This window comes from Melozone crissalis, unplaced genomic scaffold, assembly GCF_028551555.1.
Source record: "Melozone crissalis strain CALT ecotype California unplaced genomic scaffold, PUWL_Pcris_2 ptg000045l_1, whole genome shotgun sequence".
NCBI lineage: Eukaryota > Metazoa > Chordata > Aves > Passeriformes > Passerellidae > Melozone > Melozone crissalis.
In genome coordinates, this window is record NW_026535823.1 from 9,041,993 (window position 1) to 9,065,744 (window position 23,752).

Genomic DNA, 23,752 nt, shown 5'->3' on the forward strand with positions numbered 1-23,752 from the left:
AATGCAATTAGTTCTTTTGATGCCATTACTTGTGCCTGTAACCGCATATACTCTGTTCTAGAAGGGCAACCTCTGTGTCCTAGAAAATTTCATTTCCCTAGAAAACTCTGGATGTGTTTGCTGAAATTCTGCCATTACTAAAAAGACACACATGTACTCAAGGGTTATTTTCCATTTAACTAGAATAATGACCTTAGCTCTAAGGATTTCCCGGGAATTCATCACTGGGTGGGGTTAATTGCCTTTGACTGTGTCTTGTGCCATCAGTTTTTCCCATGATGGTCATTAAGTGCATGGAAACACACTGCCCAAGTCATTAATTAACATTAATAGGAACTATATACTGTGTGTGCATCTCAGCTGGGGACACTGTGCCAAATTTGGGCCACAGTTTTGCATGGAAGACTCCCACAGAAAACCGGCTACATGCACATGGATGTATCAAAGGTAAGAATTTGGATTATGGCCATATCCAAAAGCCACTGAAATCAGTGGAAAAGCTCCAGCTGGGCTTTTGCTTAGGTGTCTCATGTCAGCAAACACCCACACACTTCCACTTCATCTTCTTGGACACAGCACATTTTTCTTTAAAACTCTTGGATTATGAAAGAGCATTTGATCTGTGTCCTTTGTCTACTGTGAGCTTCAAAGTCACCTACAACAGATCCCAGCAACTGCCCAGGCCTCCAAATTGCTCAAGTGATCCCTTAAACAAAATCCCTCTTCCATAAATTCATTCTTCCTAGGAATGCCTTCCCTTGGCACATTTTCCACATTCAAAACACGTATTCCAATATCAGCTAGAAAACAGAAGAGTGAAGAGCATGGAGTGCCAGGACAAGGGGGAATGACTTCCCATTGCCAGAGGACAGGGTTAGATGAGATACTGGGAACGAAATCTTGGCTGTGAGGGTGGAGAGGGCCCTGGAATGGAATTCCCAGAGAAGCTGTGGCTGCCCCTGGATCCCTGGAAGTGTCTCAGGCCAGGCTGGACAGGACTTGGAGCAACCTGGGACAGAAGGTGTCTCTGCCTATGGCACGAGGTGGCAATGGATGGGCTGTGAGGTCCCTTCCAACCAGAACCACCCTTAGATTCTGTAATCACGTGATGAAAGACACCAAATCTGTTAAGCAGACTGGAAAAGGAGGAAAGCAAAGGTGGAGTCTGCATGTATTCTTCCTAAGTGTCACAATACAGGGCAAGAGGAAATGGCCTCGAGTTGTGTTAGAGGTAGGGAGGTTAATCTGGATATTAGCACAAGTTTCTTCATGGACAGGGTAGGCAGCAACTGACAAAGCTGCCCAGGGCAGTGGTGGGATTTAAAAGCCGCATGGACGGAGCACTTGGGGACATGGATCAGCGGTGGCCTTGGCACACCGGGCAATGCTCAGTGCTCACTGGGACTCAATGCTCTCAGAAGTGTTCCCCAAACCCCAGGAGTGTCAGTTCCGTGGTTGTGCACTCACCATGCACCTGGAGGCTGTAGAGCAGCTCGGCCGTGCCTGCGGCGTTGGCAGCCAGGCACCTGTAGAGGCCGGAGTCGGCCACCTGCGCGCCCTCGATGCGCAGCACCTGTCCCCTGTCACCCAGCGCGCGCCCGTCCTTGGACCACGACACGGCTGCGGGGGAGAGCGGGGACAAATCACTGACAGCCCCGACAGATGTGGCACCACTGTGGCACGCTGGCCACCTCAGCTTTCACACACACACCAACGTTTAACAGTCAATGGCAGCATTAGTCATGATTAAGAATAACAAAATGGAACAGAAAATCCGGAAATAGGAAGATTTGCTGACTGTGCCCCACAATTTAACAGCAAATCTGACACCATCATCCACATCCCCCATATATTCATGGAAAAGTGTTCTGAAATTGAGAAATTATAACACAAAGTAAATTATAGGAAATTTACTTATCCTATACCAAGGGAAAGAGCAGCTGTTTAAAACCACACAAAAATAAAAGGTGTCCCTGCCCACGGCAGGAGGATGGAAGGAGATGAGCTTTTAGATTCTTTCCAACCCAAACCATCCACGGATACTATAATATACCTAGATATTATAGAGATATATAATACGAGATAGATAGATAGAGGATCTATCCAGGGATTCTATAACATGTACCAATTTTTTTTACCTTTTACCTTAAATTGTCACTACATTAAACTGAACTACCTGGGACAAACAATCAAAAAATAAGCAACCAAATCAAAGGGCAACTGGCAGATCAAAAAACTGAACACAAAGAGCAGAAAACTTGGCGTTACTGCAGAAGAAAATTTTATAGGAAGTTGACGACCAAGAAAATCTGCACATTTTGCATCTCAGCCAAAAGATGGCACCATGCATCAAGAGAAAGGGTCATTGAGGCTTTGCTGGCACCACTTCACTACTCAGATGAAATTACTGCTCATGGAAGGATTATCTGTTATACACATGGGGGTTTTGTGGAAAGACTCACACCCACTAAGTGCTCTGGCCTGACTGATAGATAAGACTTGCACACAGCTTCTCTCTTTTCCAGTGGGATGCTGTGCTCTGACTTTCCTGACTCATGTTATATCTTGACAATAGGATGTACCATTGCATCACACCAGGGGAGACCAAACTGTTCTTATTGCATAAATTATCTGAAATCCATTGTTTTAGTTGTTGATAACTAAAATAACTGAAAATTTGGAGGATAAAGGAAAAAAAAATTAAAAGGAGCATAAAATAGACATAAAATTCTTATGCTTTTATAACATTTTACTTCCTCATGTAATGTAAGTATAAATTATTCTACAAAATAATACCTTGCTGTGAATTAATTTTTAAAAAGGCAGAAAAGGAGAAGCTGGATGCACATCTGAAATGTAATAACACCTTCATCTGAAAACGTTGCTATAATCAGCATGAGAATAATTTGCTATATTAGATATAAGCTCTTATTAACAATTCCCCCTGTTTTGCCCTACAATAATTAATACAGCAAATTACTCTCATAATAATATATCTTTTTATATCTTGCCAGGTAACAAAACCCACACATTAAAGAAATCCTAGACATGAGCACACGTGACAGGCACACTCAATCCATAAAGTATTTCAGGTCTGCCTTACACTAACAAATACTGAATTGACAGGAGATAAAAGTGGATGTGTTTAAAACTCAGTAGAAATCAAATAGTGCTCTTGCCTGTGGACAGGGCATCACAAGGGAATAGATTATCCTTGTGATGTGTTTTCACTCATTTATCAGTGCGGATCACTGAATTCCTCAATCCTTCCTCAATGTCAGCCCATACATTGACATTTCCCATCACACAGTTTCTAGCTGGTTTAAAATCACACAACTAGCTCCACATTCAGCATATCCATTACTTTCCAAAGACACATGAAGGTGATACCCTTGATGAGATGTTCCCCAAGGTGCACATGTATACCTGGCACAGGGTTCCCAGATGCTCTGCATTCAAGATGGATTGGATTATTCACCACCACTGTTTCATTTAATATTTTTCCTGCATCTTCCAGACTGGGTGGTTCTGGGAAGAGACAAAAGCAGCAGGTTTCCATTAATTCAGCCACCCAGCTAGCAGAGCATATGATTACAAAGTCATCAACCCTTGGAGAAACTTTGGGCAGTGAGTTGCACAAGCTTCAGCTGCTGGGTGACCAAGGAATTTCTCCAGAAATTCCATCTCTGAAATGGTAATACTCTCTAATTATATAATCTCATTAGTGGTAAGAGGAAAAAACCATTATTTTTGCTAATTTTAATTTTTTTCCAGGAAAAATGGAACTTAAAGATTTGCAAGTAATGGGTACACAACACAGAACAGCAATTCTTTCTTGTGGCAAGCTCCTCTCACTTCAGTTGGTGATAGTAAACTGAGTAGTGTAGACAGCTTTTACCTTCCTGAAGTTCCAAAATCTGAAAAATGACAGAAATTCCAGATAGTAAGAGCTTGAACATGAAGACTGACAGCAAAGGAGAGATTTATGAGCATGGGACTGACACTGAAGTTGGTTGTGATGCAATTATCACAGTCTGAATGTGGCTCCTCTTTCTAAGTCCCACCCACAGAGACTCTGCAACCTCTCCTCGCTTCAGTTTAACACCTTCCAGTTACTGGCTAGGTTTGGCAATAAAAGTCAACGAAGCCATACTCTGTGAAAATATTGCCACAGTCTATTCCTGCACCTCCTGAGGATTCCCACTCCTCCTTTGAGCACTGGGTCACATCAGCAATGCACAACACTTCATGACCACTTCTAAGCCAAATACATGTAAATCATGGTGAGAGCATTTATTAAATTCACATGCAAACGACAGCTTCTCAAGTTTCCATGATTCTTTTTCTATTGTTTTTAGCTGGAAAAGAAAATTCCTCTTAAACAGGGTGAAAAATCCCTGCACAAGAAAAGATTCCTTTCTCAGAAAAGTTATTCCTGTAACAATTTCCCATTTGCCAGGGTCACGGGGAATACCAATATCCACAAAAACCTTGGATGAAATTAGTAATGACAGCAGTGGTGTATCACAAATTGATTCAGAAACACAGAGTGCCCTTCTGAGGAGTGGGTTAGTAGAAATGTGTTTGACTTTTTGGGATACCTCTGAGCAGCAGAGGTACCTATAAAGACATTCATTCATTTCTGTGTCCTTTGGTATTACAGGAGAGAGGTCAAACTCCACAAAAGCCAGTTTTTGCCCTCACTCCTTACTAATGGAGTAGGACAGAGAAAGAGAACCGAGAGGTGGATGTGCAGAGGCAGGAGAAAAGCCAGAGCGAGGTGAGCCCAGGTGCAAGAGCCGCGTGGACAGCCCGGTTTGGGCGCGTTACCGTGCACGTGGAGCCGGGTGTGCTGCTGGGCCTCCCCCGCAGCGTTGGTGGCCACGCAGGTGTAGCGGGCGGCATCTCCGGGCAGGGCCTTGCCAAGCTGCAGGACACGGCCCGAGGCCTCCAGCTGTTCCCAAACACAGAGAGGAGCCGTGTGACACCACTGCCCCCAGCACAGCCACTCACTCGAGATGAGCGGACACGGCCGGGCTCATCCCCTCCCAACCCCAGCTCATGGAACAAGGATTGCTGGGTCAGAGATTTCAGTGTCCCTGGGACAGCAGCATGAGGAGCTGTACAGGTGTAAGGAGACCTGGCTGGTGAGGGGTAGGCAGGCAAAGGAGACTGCAGGCAAGGTACCAAAAACTGCTCCAGCCATGGGGAATCAAAGCCACTGCAAGCACTCACCCCCGGAACATGCGAGCACTGAGCAGGGCTCTTCATGGAAAGGCAGGATCTCACCAGGAAAAGGGAATTACAGGTAGCTGCTGCAGCGATCACAGAACAGCTCAGCTAATCCAACCTCACAGGGATGAGTGGCTAAGAGGCATCTCACAATCAGCAACAAGCATTTTTTGACCTTGAAAGGCTAAGTACAACTGGAAGGAGACAGATTGTGAATTTCCAGTCATGGACTCTCCTGATATGAGGTGATTAGTGAGATTCAGTCGACTGAACACTGCTATTACCTGAGACACCACCCTAATCAGGCAGAAAGTCCCTGACTCTGCAGGATGGCTCTTGAGCACTTTTGTATTACAGTGTGAGAGAAGTGAAAGGAAAAGAAGCACTAATGTGTATAACTTACAGCAATTATCTTCCATGGTTTGGATCCCATAAAAGAATCATGCTTACTCTGATATTTCCCCTGGCTGTGTTTACTGGCTGTCCATCTTTTAACCAGGTTATGGAAGGGCTGGGGATGCCACTGGCTATGCACTGCAGTGTCACAGGCTTGTGGAGCACAACTGCTCTCTCGGAAGGCCCAGCTGATTTAATGGTTGGAGGAACTGCAAAAAGCACCAGAAAAAAAAACATTGCCTCATTTAAAAATGTACATTTACATATACAGAAGCAGTATCCCAAAGGTAAGTGCAGCTTTGCTTCTACTTCCAGATCTAGTGGAAGGTGTCCCTGCCATGGCTGGTGTCCAACTCAAACCATTCTATGATTTTATTTCATCTAATCTCCTCTCCAGTTTTACAACCTGCTAATGCAAATAAACATTTATAAAAAGTTTGAGCACCTTCTTGCCAGCAATTTGAAACAAAAGCAGTCTGCTGCCTCCTGCCCACCTTGAGTAACCTACCGTGAACTGTAACATCAAATTCCTTTTCATGTTCTCCTGCCTTGTTTGCAGCCACACATTTATAGCGGCCGCTGTCTGGCACTTGAGCTTGAGAGATGACAAGTTTCTGTTCATTTAATAAGACCTTGTGTCCAGCCTCTTCTCCAAGTGGCTGACCATCTTTGAACCACCTACCAAAAAGAAAGTTCCATTTCAGCTGTCATTGAAAGTAAGATCACAACAATCTTAAAATATGCACAATTCTATTAAACAGAATGCCTCAGTAACTCTGTTTGCATTTCTAGGGAAGTCTGGAAGTGTCAGGTTGTATTCCCCTTGTCTGAGTGCCATAAATTAAAGGGTTTATCAGAAGGGAGTATTGGGGAATGGCCACTAAAAACAGTGCCAGAAAGGTGACAGCAGATACTATCAAGGCAGACGGGAATTCTCAAAGCAAAAGCAATTATGGGTGGCAGTACAAAGGGGACGTTAAGTTGCATTAGCAAAGGACTTCAAGTTTTGTCTGGTCTTGTTTTCTATCCTCATCTCCAGGACATGGATACTGGCACAACAAACCACACTACTCTAAAATGAAATCCTGATGTTGCCAAGCGATGGTGCTATCAGTGGAGCCAGGAGTTTGTCCTCTACTCATTAACCATCACTGATTAACACTGAGGTGGCTCATTAAGCTCACCTAACCAATCAGCAGGTTAATTTCTATTTTGCTACTGTCATACCAGTGCCCTTACGTGATAGTTGGTGAGGGTGTCCCCCTTGCTGAACAATCCAGCTCCAAAGGGCTATGGAGAATCACAATGTAGCCCAAGAGCTCATCCCCACCTTCCACAAATGGTGGCACTGTAAGAGAGAAAAATCCACCAGGAGAAACATTTACACATCAGAAATATCAAACAAGTCTCTCTCAAATAGCACTGTTAAACACACACTGATTCATTATGAACCACTGTTCATTTCTGAAGGGAAACATCTGCCGAGTGACATTTTGTGGCTTCAAATCACTGCTCTCACCTTTTTACTGTTTTTTGTTTGGTTGTGTTTTCCAGATTCTGTCAGAAGAACCTTGTGAAAGGATTAGGGGGGGGGGGGTTGCTTTTGGCACCCTTCGTCAGCAAAACAAAGATGCAGACACCCTGTCTCATCCTATCTGGGAAGGAAGCACTGGCACACAGCTCCTCCACTATCAAGACCAATGACATTTACCTGCAGAAGGAATGCTCTACATCTGCATTCAGTATTATGTTCAAGTGAGCAAAACCTAAAAATCAGCTCTTTGCAGTTCTCTTCCATGTCAGGATAAGACCTCAAGACATGCAGAAGGGATTCAGAAGGGACTACTGAGATACAGATTGTGTAATGGATTCAAGGGATACAGAAGAAAAAGTATTTTTTTCAGTATAAGGTTCAAAACTTGCACAACAGAAATTCAGAGAAAAAGTCCTCTCCCAGAGGCAACTACTAAATGATATTTCTAATGGATTTCTGTGATTTTCTTCTCTGAAGACAAGTAAGAAGAATTTTACAGGTTGCTGAGAATATTTACCTACCACATGCACAAAAGTCCTTCAAGAACTAACCTGAAAGTACAAGTCTTCAACTGTCCTGTAGCCCTGGACAGAAAATTTGTGCAGTGCTACTTCAGCTAGATAGAGAGTATGACTAACTCATCTTAAGATATTAATAGCAACAGAAATAAAACCATAGGCTTTATGGAACTTTTCCACTTTAGCTTTATGGGAACCTGATAAATCTGCAGCTCACACACCTAAGATTTCAACATCATACTTGATTTCTTGTTCTCCAGCTATGCTTGTGGCCACACACCAGTACTGGCCCTGGTCAGCCTCAACAGTGTTCAGGATCTCCAGCTGCTTCCCCCCAGCCAGGACACGGAGCTTGTCACTTGCTTTCACAGGAACTCCATCTTTTAACCAGGTCAGGAGAGGGGGAGGGTTGCCAGCAGCCTTACACTCCAACGTCAGGGAATTCCCAGCAACCACCTGCCTGCTCTGGGCTGTGTCAGCATCACCCTCAATTACTGGAGGAACTGCAGAAAGGAAGAAATATATTGCAAGCCATTAATTCTGTAGCCAGAAAATGTATTAAGAGAAAATGGTTTTGTTCCACCCACTCTGGCTCCATCTGCCATCACATCACGCACAATTTCATGTGAAAATTTGCTGCTGGGGCAAGGCAAAGCGGAGAAGTCAGATGATGTAGCTCAAAATTGACCAGCTGTGTAAAACAGAGGATATGCAGTACTTTGAGAGGGAAGAACTAGACAAGAAGGACTTAAAGGAGTAGAGTAAAGATACCATCCAGAATGGTTCTTTCAACAAAAGTATTGCTTAGCATGCAGATGTGAGATAGAGAATGGAAATACATGGAAGAGAAATAGCTGAGTAGAAGAAAGCATGGTACCAAGGCCAGTGAAGGGAAGGCAGGGTTAGATGGGATATGGGGAAGGAATTGTTCCCTGGGAGGGTGAGGAGGCCCTGGCACAGGGTGCCCAGAGAAGCGGTGGCTGTGCCTGGATCCCTGGAAGCATCCAAGGCCAAGGTGAATGGGGCTTGGAGCAAATCTGGGATAGTGGAAGGTGTCCCTACCCATGGCAGGAGTGGGACTGGATGGGTTTAAGGTCCCTTTCAATCCACACCATTTTATGATTCCATGAAGTCAAAAGCTGTCAGAGAGTCCCATAAAGCAGAAGGTCTAAATCTCCCTCTACACAGCCCTGCCAACAGAGGCCAGAATTTAATCACAGGCACTGCCAGGCAACAGAGGCTGGAGATCTCTTCCACAGCCGTTGTGCAGGAGCAGTAAGGCAGCCCAGGAGCTGTCCCTCACCGTAGACATCCACGCGGAAGAGCTTCTCTGCAGTCCCTGCAGTGCTGCTGGCGCGACACGAGTACTGGGCAGAGTCTGACACCTGTGCCCGTGGGATCTGCAGGAACTGCCCTCTGTCCACATACAGAGCCTGGGGGCTGGAAATCACATGTTGCCCATCCTTGTACCAGGTGATGGTGGGCACAGGGATTCCCTTGGTTTCACATTCCAGATTTATCAGGTTGTTGAGGAGCACAGATACCTCTGTGGTAATGTTTCCTCCCTTAATACTGGGGGGGACTAATTCAAAAGACAAAAACAACAACATTAAAGCCTTAGAGTACAAACTATGTGCAGATTTAAACAAAACATTAGAATGCTGTAAAAATAAAATATCTTCATCAGCCCTCCAATGCTTCCTGCTGTGCTTTGTTTGGTTCTTTGCCCAGCAGAGCTCATCTATCACCTGTACAGTTCTTCAAGGCACACAGGGTAGAAAGCATGAAGAGAACACAAAAAAAAGGCCACCAGGCTCCAATATGAGGCAGGTTAGAACAGCTGGGCCTCCATGCCTCCTGCAATGCACTTGGGTAGCCCTCTTCCCCGTCTCCAAAGAAAGAGCAATCCTTGGATGCCTTGGGAGGTGCATCCTCCCAGCAAGGATCCTGCTATTGAAAATACCAAACACACCCAAGGGCCTCCACAACGTCAGTGGGAACTGTTCCATGCTCCAAACTTTTGAGGGTGAAGTCAGTTACTTTGAGACTAAGTATGAGCTTAATAGTCTTGCTTTATGTTCCTATTTTTGAAGCTTTTTGGCCCATAGTCATTTCCCTTGCTCTCTAGGCAGCAGGACTTGGATTTTTCTAGCAAACAAGCTCTTGTGTAAATCAGCCAATATAAAGAGTCCGTAAATCTCTATAGAAGCAATAAAAACACAGTGCAATTGGCAACGACTAAATTTACGGCTGCTGAAAGGACCAGACACATCTGGCAGACACATTGACTCCTCTGCTGCCAAACATGCTCAGTACATCCACAGATTCCTCTGACTTCCACAGTGGTCATTGAGAACACCACTGCAGAAATGCAAAGCAAAGTGTCTGTGAATGGACAGATCTCCACAGGAGACAGGTCCTGCAGTTACCAAAACATAATGAAATATTTACTAATTAAACATGTTTTGTATCAAAAACCCCAAATCCACTGAATATGCTGAAACTGAATATGCACCCAGTTCAAAGGCAACTGCACTTCTCTATTAGAGATGAGGAATGGTTTTAATACGGTGTTTTGGGAAAATATCAAAGGCAAAAGCAGGGCTAAACAGCTGAAACAAAGTAAGAACTAGCAAGAATTAGCACTGAGGTTCCTCACTTACTCTGTGGGCTTCTGTTTGTCTAGCCAGGACTAATGAGAAATACAAAAGTAAAGACAAGTTCCATTCTTCTGTCACAAATTCATCTTTCCTGAAGAACCTGAAATAAATCTACTCATCTGCAAGGATTTTATCTGTGGGGAAGCGGGGGAAGCTGTTTTATTCCTCTAATCTAAGAACAGCCACAATCCCCTGCAAGTCCTTCCAGCATTCTCTTTGTTCCTGATAGAAAAGGGTCTCACCAAGACTGGTGTGTAGCCACATTCCTGTGCCTATGTGTGCTCTGTGCTTCACAAATGTCCCAGATGAGGGAAATAATGCACATTAAGTTGACAGAATCACACACAACGCTCAGGAACAAATCCATAGCAAGGGAGGACTCGAGAGCTAACAGACTCAAATCCCTATCATTCATACTCCAAGTACAAGAGTTTCTGAGTCCCATGAAGTACAGGGTGTTTCCTGGCACCAGGTTAAGAAAAATAAGACCAAATGTGTATTAAAATCAAAATCTTAATAATTTTCTCCTCCCTAAGACAGATCAAAAATGAAGACAATGTGATAATAAAAATTCAGTTGAAACTAACAGCAGAACACCCTTCAAGATTTTTTGCTTTCACTAATTAGAAAAAGAAGCATATAAGCAACATTTCAAGGTGTTTTTCCAAGCATGCAAAGACTACATCCATACTTAACTTCATACATAAAAACACTTGAAAAGGTCATTTTGGGAACACATGATAATTAAATTTACACACAAACTTTGTGAGACTAAATTTGTATTTACCTGAGTATCTCCATTCAAAAAGAAACCTTAAGAGTAGAACAAGAGGATCTTCTGGGATCAGGCATTCCATAAACTTACCATGGACAATGAGCCTGACCTCCTTCACTTGTTTGCCAGCAGTGTTGGTGGCACTGCACTGGTAGCGACCCTTGTCAACCCTGCGAGCACTCTTGATCTGGAGAACTTGGTCCCTGTCCAGGAGCTCAACGTTGGGATCACCCAAAAACAAGGGTCTGAAACAGAGACCATTTTGCCTCACATAATTCTGCCCTCACCCCTTCAGCACTGATTTCAACTGACAATAAGAAGAAGAGGTGCTTTGGTTGCAATAATTGTACTATTCCAGAGTGTCATCTAGCACTAAATTAACAGCTTCAACCACAAGAACCAACATGCAGTGACAAGCTATTATAATTAACTCTACTCCTAACTTCTAAAAGAAACCAAACCACAAAAAGTACTTTTCTTAGACTTCCAGGATGCCAGCTCCAGAGCCAGAATTGCACACCTGACCTCAGCTCCTTTTCCTAATTTAATCAGTCATGCCAGGCCTTTGCTGATAACAAAATGTCAACTACTACACAGGAACAATATATCCTCCATAGCAAAGGGTAAGGAATTGTCACAGCAGAGTATCTGTGAGTCCTGAGCAATGCCTATACTGAACCACATTGTTAAACACCAAAAAAACCCAGCCCAGCTGGGTTTTAAGCTAATGTTTAAGAATTCTTCTGCTGTGCTTTCCTGGAAGATGAGATGAAGAATTGAAAACATGCAGGCTATAAATGTTTTCAAACATATATATGTACATATAACCTTTCAGACCCTTAATGTATATATGCAGAACTGCACAAGGCACTAGCCAGCAAAACATCTGAGTTCTATCTACCACTGAAAAAAACAACTGCATTTTAACTAATAATGTGTGAAAAATAATCCAGGTATAATAGCCCACAGAAAAAAATCAAAGACATGGTTCTGCTTATCTTGCTTCAACCATCATCTCTCTCCAAACACCCAAAATCTGCTCTGCAAGTGCCAATAATGGATGAGTTCAGAAAGGAAAGTGGGATGTTTAATTTTGATTAAAGAATTTACCAACTCACACCATCTCAAATTCTGTTATGCTAAGTTAACACGAAGTAGTTAAACATTGCACCTCCTTCCTCTCTGCTGTAGGGGAGGAAGAGCCTGGCACAAACCACAAAAGCTGCCATATACTCACTTGCCATCCTTGAACCAGTGAACGTCAGGAACAGGGAAGCCTTTGGCTCTGCATTCCAGACGGATTTCCTGGTTGAGGATGACTGCCACTTCACCAGGGCCATCAGCACCTATAATGCTCGGTGGAACTTTAAAAAGACAAACATTAAGGAAAGACTGGTATTTAGCCAGAGAACCTGTGCCCTGTGACTGAAGGGAATTGCAGCTGGATCTTACTAGTCCCTTGAAACACCTTTAGTGTTCACTGCAGAGGGAATTCTGCAGATCACAACAGCGTGTCTATTGTGACAAGCACTTCCACACCTGCACTGGTGAACTGTACCAGGGAACACCCCTACATCACACTGCACATCCCAAATACAAAACAAAGCACCAAAGCCCAGAAATCAAAAGCAATATTTTGTCTGTGTTGCTTCAAGAATGGCAAAGTTTAAGCACTCAGTGCATCAGCAGCCAATAATTCATGGGCAGCGAGTAGAAGAATCTATTTATAATGAGTTAAAATTTATTGGCTTCTTAAATATGAACTGCTTTTCCAATCACCAACTAAAACCCAAACCAAACAAAAACCAACCCCAAAGCCATGGAACTAACCAAGTATATGGAGGTTAAACAGCTTCTCAGAACTTCCTGCTACGTTTATGGCTTTGCATGAATACTGTCCTGCGTCCTCAGTAGTGGCTTTCAGGAGCTTCAGTATCTTCCCATTGTGCAAAATCTGGAGAGCACTGCTTTCCACAACCTTAGAGGAACCCAAGACATTAGCCTTATGTGATCCAAGCTACAGCAGCCAAGTATCACAGCTGGATTTTTATAAGAAAATGGTAGTTTTAGTGGAAGGATAATCTGTTTCCCCTTTCAGTTTCAGCACTGATCTCCTGCCCTGCTGCAATGTATTCAATATGGTTTATAGCTCAGCCTAGGACAGGGAGTGGGAAACTCCAGCCAGCAGCAATGGGCAGTCCCAGGAGTGCATAAAGGGACCTCTCCTCATCTAAAGCTACGACTTATCAGCTACAAGTGGAAACAGCGGACTCAAGGATAATCCTGAAGAATTCAATTCACCTCCAAAGGTTTTTATTTCTCCAGCTACAGAATGAAAAAAATGGCAATACTGGTGCCCTCTGCATGGATTAGAATCTACAATACTGGGGGATTGCCAAGGTCAATTCCTAAGGGAATATTGAAAATAAAGAGTTTACATTTGACTTACAGAATTAATGGATGAGTCGCATTTAGCTGCCTTTTTGTGGGGGTGTTCTTAGAGCACTTACAATTTACATAAAGGCATTAACCTGTATTTATTCTGAATGAATTCTCATACCAAGCCCTCCAAAGTCCACAGTTAGATTAATCCAACATACCTGGATATCATCCTTATGCCAGTAGATGACTGGAGAGGGGTTACCAGTTACTTCACAGAAGAGACTTACAGCATGATGAACAACCACAGATGTATTCGTCACCTTATCTTGATCTCTAATTTCAGGAGGAACTGCAAGAAAGCTCAACATTATGACTTAAGTCTTCCTATTACAGTGCTTTCTCCTTTCTTCCTTTCTGTCCCAGTCAAGGACTACTACAAATCAAAATTTCTCTAACCCTCCTCATTCTCTTCCCAACATTTCTATTTGTCTTTAGGCTCTGGACATATCTCCCTGCATCCTTTCTTCTCTTTGCCAAAAACAGTCCTCTCTTGCTCAATAACAGACTCCCAGGGAAATTCACTCAAATATATGCACCATCAATGTTTTAAGAGAATAATCTTAAAATTAATCTGTAATTTAATTTTGAAATCTAGTGTTATTTGTTTGCATATGAAGGAAGCCTATTCCAGAGTCATCCTTCCTCTTCACTGGTCCAGTCATGCCCAAGAACCCCACCGATCATTTGTCCCACTATGAATGCAGAGAGAATGGCCTTAAATTGTGGATTAGAAAGTTCCAACCCCACTGAGGAGATGGAATTCCTGCCCTTGTCAAAACAAGGATATAACCCTTCTCAGGCTCTAGAACTTACTGTCATGGGAAGCGAACAAGTCTGGAATAAAAGTAGTTTGTAGGGTTTCTATTTACTAACTAGGATTCTGGGAGAGAAAGAATATCAGCAAATAGAAAATCTCCTAGTCTGTGCTCACTCTGATAACTCTTCTCTCATTTGAAATGCAGATCTAGCCCTCAATCTGTAACTTCTACGGCACAAAGCTTCATTTGTTATTCACATTAAAATTTTGAAGTAAAACAGAAGTTTCTACCAAATAAGATCCTTGAGCAAAACAAGGATGGCTTGAGCATAAAGTCACAGTGAACAGAAAAAACAGGGAAAAGAAAAACTACAGAGAGCATAAAAAACTCAGAAAAATAGGAAGTACTCAGCTGTTATAATATAACCGCACAAGGGCAGATTTGGGCCATGAAATCTGCAAGAAGAAAACAGAAGATCCTTTCCCCAAGGCAGCTCCCCACGGGCTGTATGTATTATTTACCATGGACTTTCAGGCTGTATCTCCTCTGTGTGCTCCCTGCCTCGTTGGCTGCCACGCAGACATAGTCCCCACTGTCTGAGGGTGTGAGGGCAGCTATGACCAGCAGGGTCCCATCCTCCAGCACCGAGAGCCCCGGCTCAGCCCCGCTCAGCTCCCGCCCGTTCCGCAGCCACTTGATGGCAGGCTTGGGAGTACCTGCAAGGAGAAGGGGAAACGGCCACAAATGCTTCCCTCAGCTCAGAACAAGATTGATTCAAACAACTCCTGCTGCTTGCTGGAAGGACAACACACGGGGAGGCCAGGAGCTTCCAAGAGGAAGCTCCAGCTGTTACAGGATGATTTTAACATTAAAAATCTTCATCCTAAACACTGTAAAATCCTTGTTGGCTAGCAATGACTTTCCACAGGACTTCCACACACAGTGGTGATTTAAATCACTGTTAGCTTGAATTTTTCCATATAAAGATACATGGAAAACACTGTGTGGATTGGACATTTTTACAGCAGTGTTGTAATGTGCAATGGTCAGCAGATAAAGATCATTTTGTCACCAAGACACTCACCTTTTGCAGGGCATGGGAATGCAATGTGCTGGTTGGCCACTCTTTCTTGGAAAGGGCTGTTGAATGGAGGGTCCAGGTCCTCAATAGTGGGAGGCTCTGAAAGAAAATTAGACCCAAAAACCTGCCTTGATCTCTGCTCCAAACAGAAAAATACAGTTTGACAATACATAACACTAAATCTCTCTCATTCACATGAGGTCACATTCCAATAACCCTCTTTACATTGACTGGAATGGGTACTGCACAAGTAGTTTCCATTTCAGCGGCAATATTTAGGAAGTAAGCAGGACAAAGAGGCTTTCAAACTTGACAGAAAATAGTTCTCTTTAAATCCTGCTAAATTTATTTTGAAGGCAATGTTTCTGCATTATCTCAAAAATATTATTTTAACTGTTTTTTTTCCCCACACCACATATTTTAGTGCTACTGCCATCCTTTGTTCTCAAGTCTCACTTTAAACTCCTGTGCTGACTGAGACCATATGAAGCATATTCTTTATAATTGAATAAAGTTACTGAGAGTTCTTTGTTGCCTGTAGGAAGCGTTTCTCAGCATCTCTGATCCAAAGGGATCAGAACATTGCCTTTAGACTTTTGCAAAGAAGAAACAATTCCTGCTTAGCTTAAGTCAGTCATGCTCCATTGACATCTGTCAGCCCTCAGGTAAGGAGCTGCACTACGTATTTAAATTGGCACATTGACCACTTACCCTTTTACCATTTCAACATCATTTTTTAATTTAAATACAGAGAGAGTGTGTGCACACTTCTTTTTTTTTTATTTCTGCAACCTCTCCAAAGACTAGTTGCTCACTCTAACTCTCCTCAATTACCATCAGAACATAACATCTAAACCAGATGTGGCTTTTGCATCACGTAACAGTGGGTGAGAGAAAGCCCTGTCCTGCAAGGCCCCAACCCCACACCAGTCTGGGCTACAGCAGGAGCGTGTCCCCAAATGAGTACCTTGCACTTGTACTGTGACCTCTGCCGTGTCACTGCCAGCACTGTTGGTGGCCACACAGGTGTAGATGCCAGCATCAGGGAGCTGGACACTGCTGATGGCCAGAGCTCCATCTGGGCTCTGCAGGAACTTCCCCCCGTCTGTGGGCACAGCACTTGTGCCTCTCAACCAAGAGACCGAGGGGGCAGGGACGCCCTGGGCACTGCAGGGAAGCTCCACTCGCTGCCCCGCCTGCACTTTCAGAACTCGAGGCCCACGCTGGATCCTTGGAGGAACTGGGGAAGACAAGTTTAGTCCACAGAAATGTTAAAGAAACAATGTACAGGATCATTCTTCAGACTGGGAGCGCTGGGGGTGTTCAGCCTGGTGAAGAGAAGGTTCCAGGGAGACCATAGAGCACCTCCCAGTGCCTAAGGGGGCTCCAGGAGAGCCAGAGGTGGACTGGGGACAAGGGATGGAGGGACAGGACAAGGAGGAACTCTAATTTTAAACTAAGAGAGGGGAGATTCAGACCAGGTATAAGAAATAATTTTTTATGGTGAGGATAGTGAGGCATTTGCATAGGGTGCCCAGAGAAGGTGTGGCTGCCCCTGGATCCCTAGAAGGGTCCAAGGCCAGGCTGGACAGGGCTTGGGGCACCCTGGGATAGTGGGAGGTGTCCCTGCCCATGGCAGGGGTGGCACTGGATGTCCTTTTAAAAGTCTCTTTCAACTCAAATCATTTTATGATCCTATGAAATTCTTTTCTATTTTTATCATTTTACAAAATGTTCCTTATTTACTGAAATCAAATGCCCTCAGGTGACTACAAGAGCAGCCCTGCATGTTCTCTGCACAGAACAGGACGGGAGACACCCTGGTGCCGAATTTATTTGAACAAGCCACACTGCACAACTCCCATGAGCACTGCCATATTCTGAGCACACTGGAAGAGCTGTGGGTACCGGCTCTTCATAATACAAAACAATTCAAAAGCTTTTATGATAGAGCTTTTAATCACATTTTCCTTTTGGAATTTTAATTTCCTTTCCCTAATCCCTGATCTTTGTATGTTTCCAAACACAAGTTCAGACAAGGGAGACAAAATACGACTGGAAGCGATTTTGCCGGTCCTATAGAATAATATCAATTCATCCTAAGTCTTTTGCCACAATATTTTTTTCCCCTAAGGATCACTGTCAATAAAAAGACTTCAAGAAATGCCTGAAACAATAACAAGTGACATTTTTCCAAACTTGACATTGTGTGAGTGTTTAAGAGACAGTGGTTGGGCCCCAGTGTGGGAAGAGCAGGAGAGAGACAAAGGAGCAATATGAAATAACGGTAAGGAAAGAGAGAGGGACACAGGTCCTGGCTGTAGCCACTGGATACCTTTACACATGTCTATGTATTTGTGGGTGTTTATACAATATTTACTTTCCACAAAATCAGTAACTCACATATGAAGATAATACAACCTGAAAGAACAACAGCTGAGAGGATTTAATGTCAATTAGGAAAAAACTTTGGAAACCTCTTAAAGATGCTCAGTTCCATGTGGAAACTTGCAGATGATGAACCCTGGAGTTCCAACTCACCATGTACACTGAGCTTCACTGACTGAGTCACGTTCCCAGCAATGTTTGTGGCGACACAGACATACATTCCACTGTCTGAGACTTGGGTCTCGCTGATCTTCATCGACCCTGAGGGGAGGAAAGTGTGTCTGGAAAAAGAAGAAGCAGATAAACTGTATAAATATGTATGGAAAGGTGAATGACCTCTCCTTGCACACAGCTAATGTTTGCTATGAGCTAAAATAACACCACTCTTACCATATTACACAACTATGACTTATATTTACTCCTTTTCTTTCTAACTCTTTATGGAGCCCCCATACTCAGAATACACAGCAAATACCTAAAATTTAAGATCCAAATTACAAAATTTGGTTCTAGCTATTTATATGACGTATTAAAATGTGATAGAGGCAGAGAACTTGAGCTCTTCACCCTCTTGTTAAATTTTTTTGCTCAGCTCAGGTCAACAGGGTCAGAAAGTTAAAACTTTTATTAGTGTTTCATCCTGGCAAAAAAGTGATGTTACATTGATTCAAGATGGAAGTCAGGATTTTGATTCAAAACTGCTAGTTCTGTTGTTTATAGGAATTGCCATTATTCCCCAGTAAACAATTCACTACACAGCATTAAGTTCTCCCACAGTTCTGGTCACAGATCTGTAACACCAGAAGCTACTTTGGCCAGCTAAGCCAAAAGCTTCTGTAAGAGTCAAAGGTAATAGAGACAGAGAAAATAAGTGAGGAGGAAAGAAAAATTACAGCTAAGGATTGATGAGAAGAAATCCAAGCCTGCCACTCCAGAATTGACACTACTTAGGACAACATTATCACAGGGACATAAATGGTGAATTTGGGGATTGCAAGGCTGGAGAGATGAATGAAAGCGAAATGTATTTTCTCCAGTGTAAAATCTGCTTGATTCTACAATTCCTCCTCTGCTGCCTGTATCTTTCCAAACTTTTTCGCACTTTTTTTGTAAGCCCAAAAGACAAATTTCTGAGGCAAATTCTCCTCCTTGATTTCGTCCAGTAATTACATTTGCTTTCTGATATAAGTTCCTTCATATCTGATTTCCCTCTTCCTTTGTTTACTGTTCACATTTCTAACAAGATCTTTGGGTGGTCTCAAACAGTTCTGTTTGGACTAATCTGTAACTTTTGCTGACATCTGTAAACAATTTTATGGAATGGGCTGAGCTGGACTTCTGTTCCTCTGGACAGCTTGGATCTCACCACAACAGCCACGAGCAAGTACCCTAATTTATCAGTGTCTGCTGAGGTAAAATGAGGACAAGTTGAGATGAAGAATGCAGATTTGTTAGTGCATGCAACACGCTCACAGGACACAGCAGAAAATCCCTCATGGATTACTGACAACAGGCCAAATCCCTGCACACGAGCCTCCTTCAGCAGACACAGTGGCAAAAGATCTGCTGAGGCTGTCACAGGCTCCCTGGAATGACTCCAAGGTGCAGGTTTGGCCACAAGGCAAAGAGGATCTCCAGTACAACTCCTTAGCTCAGACGCTGGCTGATTCCATCGTGGGATCACTGGGAGACACCAGCAAGCACAGTGTGCCTCTGGCCAGCCTTGCCATTCCCTGTTTTATGGACACAGCTGGTGCCTGGCCCTTCTGAGGGACCCTGAGCAGCAGAAAGCAGCAGCACAGTTCGTGACACTACCTGGCACTCCAATGGGGAGTGTCCAGGGAACAGTCACCAGCTCATCTCCCTCTCACTCTGTGCCACATTAAATAATAAGGGAGAACTCTAACACTGTCCAACACAGTTCCCCGCTCTTCATTCTCTAAGGCTGTCAGCTCAACATTTTACAAGTATTTAACTGTGCTTTCACATGTTCAAGAGTCTCTGGTGAGTTTTTGGATCCAAAACACAGCACACAACATGCCCTTGTCAGCACACCCAAACATTTATCATCATCATCTGTATCCTACTGGCAGCCCAGGCTTCATGTAAATCACAGACAGTGCTCCCCTGACATAAATGTGAAGTACATAAGAAAAGAAATACAGTTTTTAGACAATTACAATCATGCACACATGATGTAGGTCTCTGGGCACCACCACAGCACAAATGCCCAGGATCTCTTTTCTCCTGGCCCCCTGAGATTGGATATAAGCACAAGTTGGAATGGGAGCTGTGAAATCATGCACAGGCTTAGCAGGCTTGGGCAAGAGTTTCAAGACCCACTACAAGAGGTCAGGCAGGACAAAGTAACAGAGGAACACCTTCTGAGCAATCCTGTGGCAGTCAGAAATCACACAGCCTTCCAAAATCCTGACAGTTTAGAGGCAATTTCAGTTTTCTTTAGTTTTATATCAAACACAGTTACCTTGGAGAGAATGGAGATATGAGCTGCATTTCTTTGGCCCAGGTAATTATGGGGGGTGGCAAGCTCCTCACTTCACATGGAAGTGTGGCATCTTCCCCTGCAATTACTGAGACCTCTACGGGTTTATCATGTGCATTTCCTTGCTGGTCTCCAGGCCGGGACACTCTGGGTTTCACTATAACATGGAACACGTTAAGAAGCTGCAATGAATATACATATTTGTACAAATGTAACATCATACAACATCTCTTTTTTTATCATGTATAAAACATTACAATCCTGTTTTAATGACCTGTCTGCAATAGAGATAAATCCCTGCAATGCTGATGTACAGTGCCTGTAGCTCAGACACAGACTGAGCCCACATGGAACACCACAAATACTAGACAGCCTTGACTAGCCATTCAACAAGATGGACACAACAAATGGCTGTAATTCCTATATGTGCTGAGCTCTGTACTGCATAGGTAGCTTGCAATCACTCCCTCAACTGTTATACAACAGCCTCAGTAACTCCAAGCCATAAAAGCCTTGCAAAGCACACCTACACCTGAACCAAATTCTAATAACATTGGATTGATGATGACAGGAAGGCTTGGGACTGGTGGAATTAAGGGATCTTCATTCCTCTCCCAGCAGGAAATTCTATTCCTGTACAGATGCTTCCTATCCACTTCCATAAAGCTGAAATTATGCTCAGCCCAAGGTCTGTGAACTTGAGGTAAGAGGGATAAGGAGGCTTTAAGGGAATTATACTGGCTGAGGGACAGGCCTTTTGGGATCAGCCTGGCTTGGGGATCCAGAAGCGCTAACTAGAGAAGAGTTCCCATCCCATGTGCTCTGGGTGTGCCTATCTCCCAATGCACTGGATGGGTGGCAGGGGTACTGCAGCTGAGCTGAGGTGACACCCACCATAGACAGTCAGCTGCACCTTCCTGGTGGCATAGCCAGCAGCATTGGTGGCAGTGCACACGTATTCCCCGCTCTCCTCTCCCCCTGGGGACACCACATACAGGCTTCCATCCGACCCTGCCGAGAACCTCACGTTGCTGGGAAGGATTACCTCTCCTTTCTGTGGAAAGAAAAATAATCAAAGTCCACAGTGCATAGATTTTCCAAAATAAATTACAATTATTTAATTCTAATAATTTAATCCAAATTACAATTATTTAATTCGATAAAAGCTGCTTTTATTTTTAGAAGACTGATATGATATGAACAAAATATTTTATATTAGCTAAGAAACTTAGCCCTAAAATTCCATTTACACAAACTAATTAACTACAATTAACTTTGCACAGTCCTTGAGTATCATTTTCTAAGAAGTAATAAGAACAGATGCACAGGGATTCTTATGTAGAGAACTTACTACATTTTACACACCCAAAGTCTTAAAAGAAAATCTAAAAAATAATAGTCAAGAATAATAATCAAGACTTCAAATGAGTTAATTTTGACATTGATTTCTCATGTCAAAATGAATCTTGTATATGCTACACAAACTTGTTCTTGGTCAGTTGCCTCCTCCTTGTCTGTAGTTGAATAAGTGATAAAATAAAGAAAAAGAAATCCTCCCATATTCTCCTCTCTATCAAACCAACAGTTTTTTTAACAGTTAACCATGTTGCATTCCTTCTTTGAAACAAAGCTGTTCCCAAGGCCCCAATCAGTTACATCTGCACAACTTCTGAGATCCAAACGTTTCTTCACACCACATCATGTGAACTGTAACATACCACAAATAACTGTTACTACCAGAAATTATCCTGTTCAAGGAGGAAAAAAACCCTAAAACTGGCTTTAAGACAAATCCCTCAAAGGCTGAGGCCCTCCTCGGTGCACATCTTGTCAAGGCTAACACTGAAAAGTCATGGGTTAACCCCACAATGCCATTATTAAATACATGTTCCTCAGAGAAAAAAGTCAGAGCTCCACAAGAAAAGTGAACTCTCAGTCTGTGGCAGGCTGCCTAAAATCCAATTATCAACTCACAACAGGAACAGGAACAATTTCTAAAGTGTAAACCCCATAAAGATACAGCGATAACCTAAGCCCTGCCAAAGAATGGAACATTGAGCTGTGGCAGGACCACGGCCAAAAGTTCTGCTCTAAGAAACAAAAGCAGCTCTGAACAAACAGAGATTTCCAGGTCCCTCACAAGTGCAGTTTTAGGCCATGTTCTTCAAATATAGTTTTTATGGCAACTAAATTATGTGTTCAGCCCATTTTTCAGCATGATCAGCTCAAAGGTGAGGGGTTACCTTGGACCAGACAATGGATGGCTTGGGAACTCCACTTGCTTTGCAGGGCAGTGTCACTGGGATTCCTTCGATGGTGCTGAATATCTGCTGTCCGTGCTGAATGACAGGCACGACTAAAACACAGGCAAATATTAAAGACATGCAGAACACATTTCAACATGGAACAACTATTATGATAAAATATAATATAAAAATATAAAAATATATAATAAATAAATATAATATAAAAATATAAAATCCTTATATTCAATTACTACTTTCTACTGACAAGGAGGTTTGGGACCTTTTGGCCTCTTCTCCAACCCTAACAGGGACAAGGAGCCACTTTCCAGCCTTTCAGGACAGAATAAAACCCTGTTCACTACAGAGCCTGCCAGCCATAGGGTCATCAGTGCATTATGTACACGCAGTTTTAAACTAACCGCAGGTATTTCACTGACTGAAATTATTTTAGAAAGGCTTGGTCACATTATCCTTTGATAACATTTTAGGCTTTGCTTCACAAAATCAGTAACAGGAAGACAACAAAAACCTGAATTCCCTCACTCAGTTGAGCTGCCTTTGAATTAACAGAAAAAAATAAGGTAAGATTTAAGGGTACAACACCAAAACCTAGATATTTCTAAACACATACAAAGATATTCCTTTTTGTTCTCAAGCTCTGAAACATCCAAGAAAACAGTGTTGACATGGAAGATCTTATGAGTACTTGCCTGTACTAAAAATTTATAATCATTCTTTATATAAAAGGAGGTTTCAGCATCTTCAGTGAAGCTCAAAATAAATCTCCCATGATTCATTTAACATGTGAGAAAATTTAACATGTGAGAAACTATGAAGTGATTGTAGCCTTGCAAAGCTAGCACAAATATGCTCAGCTGAAATACAGATGGGTTGCCAAAATGCTAACACTTTGTCTTGCTGTCAGTGCAGTTTTTGGTATGTTTTAATTAAAGAGAAAAAAATAAGCAGGAGGAGAATGGGGATGACACCAAAAACAACAAACAAATTATGACTTTTGCCAAACTCATAATTCATTTCCTTTCATTCTAATTCTCCCATGAGCTGTGCTTCTTGACACCAGTTATGAAACATTCAGACAGCACTTCTCATGGTTTTCTAGCCAACTCCCATTTGCACCTGTTTGTTAATTAAACCAGATGAAGATTGCACAGCGCAGCCTCTGAACGAGGATCTTTTGTGAACACAAAATAGTTTTATT

General features: G+C 42.9%; 1 protein-coding gene across 1 annotated transcript in view; it reads right to left on the reverse strand.

The window, feature by feature from the left end:
- HMCN1 (hemicentin 1) overlaps positions 1-23,752 on the reverse strand; it is a 165,055-nt gene that overhangs the window by 71,646 nt on the left and 69,657 nt on the right. The window contains exons 20-38 of the mRNA XM_054285795.1: positions 22,531-22,643; positions 21,182-21,341; positions 20,270-20,444; positions 17,938-18,065; positions 16,364-16,636; positions 15,400-15,495; positions 14,837-15,031; positions 13,716-13,846; positions 12,946-13,093; positions 12,353-12,479; positions 11,206-11,360; positions 8,984-9,262; positions 7,902-8,183; positions 6,868-6,976; positions 6,137-6,306; positions 5,683-5,837; positions 4,831-4,954; positions 3,427-3,528; positions 1,468-1,620 (exon numbers count right to left, since the gene is read on the reverse strand). Coding sequence (XP_054141770.1) covers positions 1,468-1,620; positions 3,427-3,528; positions 4,831-4,954; positions 5,683-5,837; positions 6,137-6,306; positions 6,868-6,976; positions 7,902-8,183; positions 8,984-9,262; positions 11,206-11,360; positions 12,353-12,479; positions 12,946-13,093; positions 13,716-13,846; positions 14,837-15,031; positions 15,400-15,495; positions 16,364-16,636; positions 17,938-18,065; positions 20,270-20,444; positions 21,182-21,341; positions 22,531-22,643 — 3,075 coding nt within the window. The remainder of the gene's footprint in view (positions 1-1,467; positions 1,621-3,426; positions 3,529-4,830; positions 4,955-5,682; positions 5,838-6,136; positions 6,307-6,867; positions 6,977-7,901; positions 8,184-8,983; positions 9,263-11,205; positions 11,361-12,352; positions 12,480-12,945; positions 13,094-13,715; positions 13,847-14,836; positions 15,032-15,399; positions 15,496-16,363; positions 16,637-17,937; positions 18,066-20,269; positions 20,445-21,181; positions 21,342-22,530; positions 22,644-23,752) is intronic.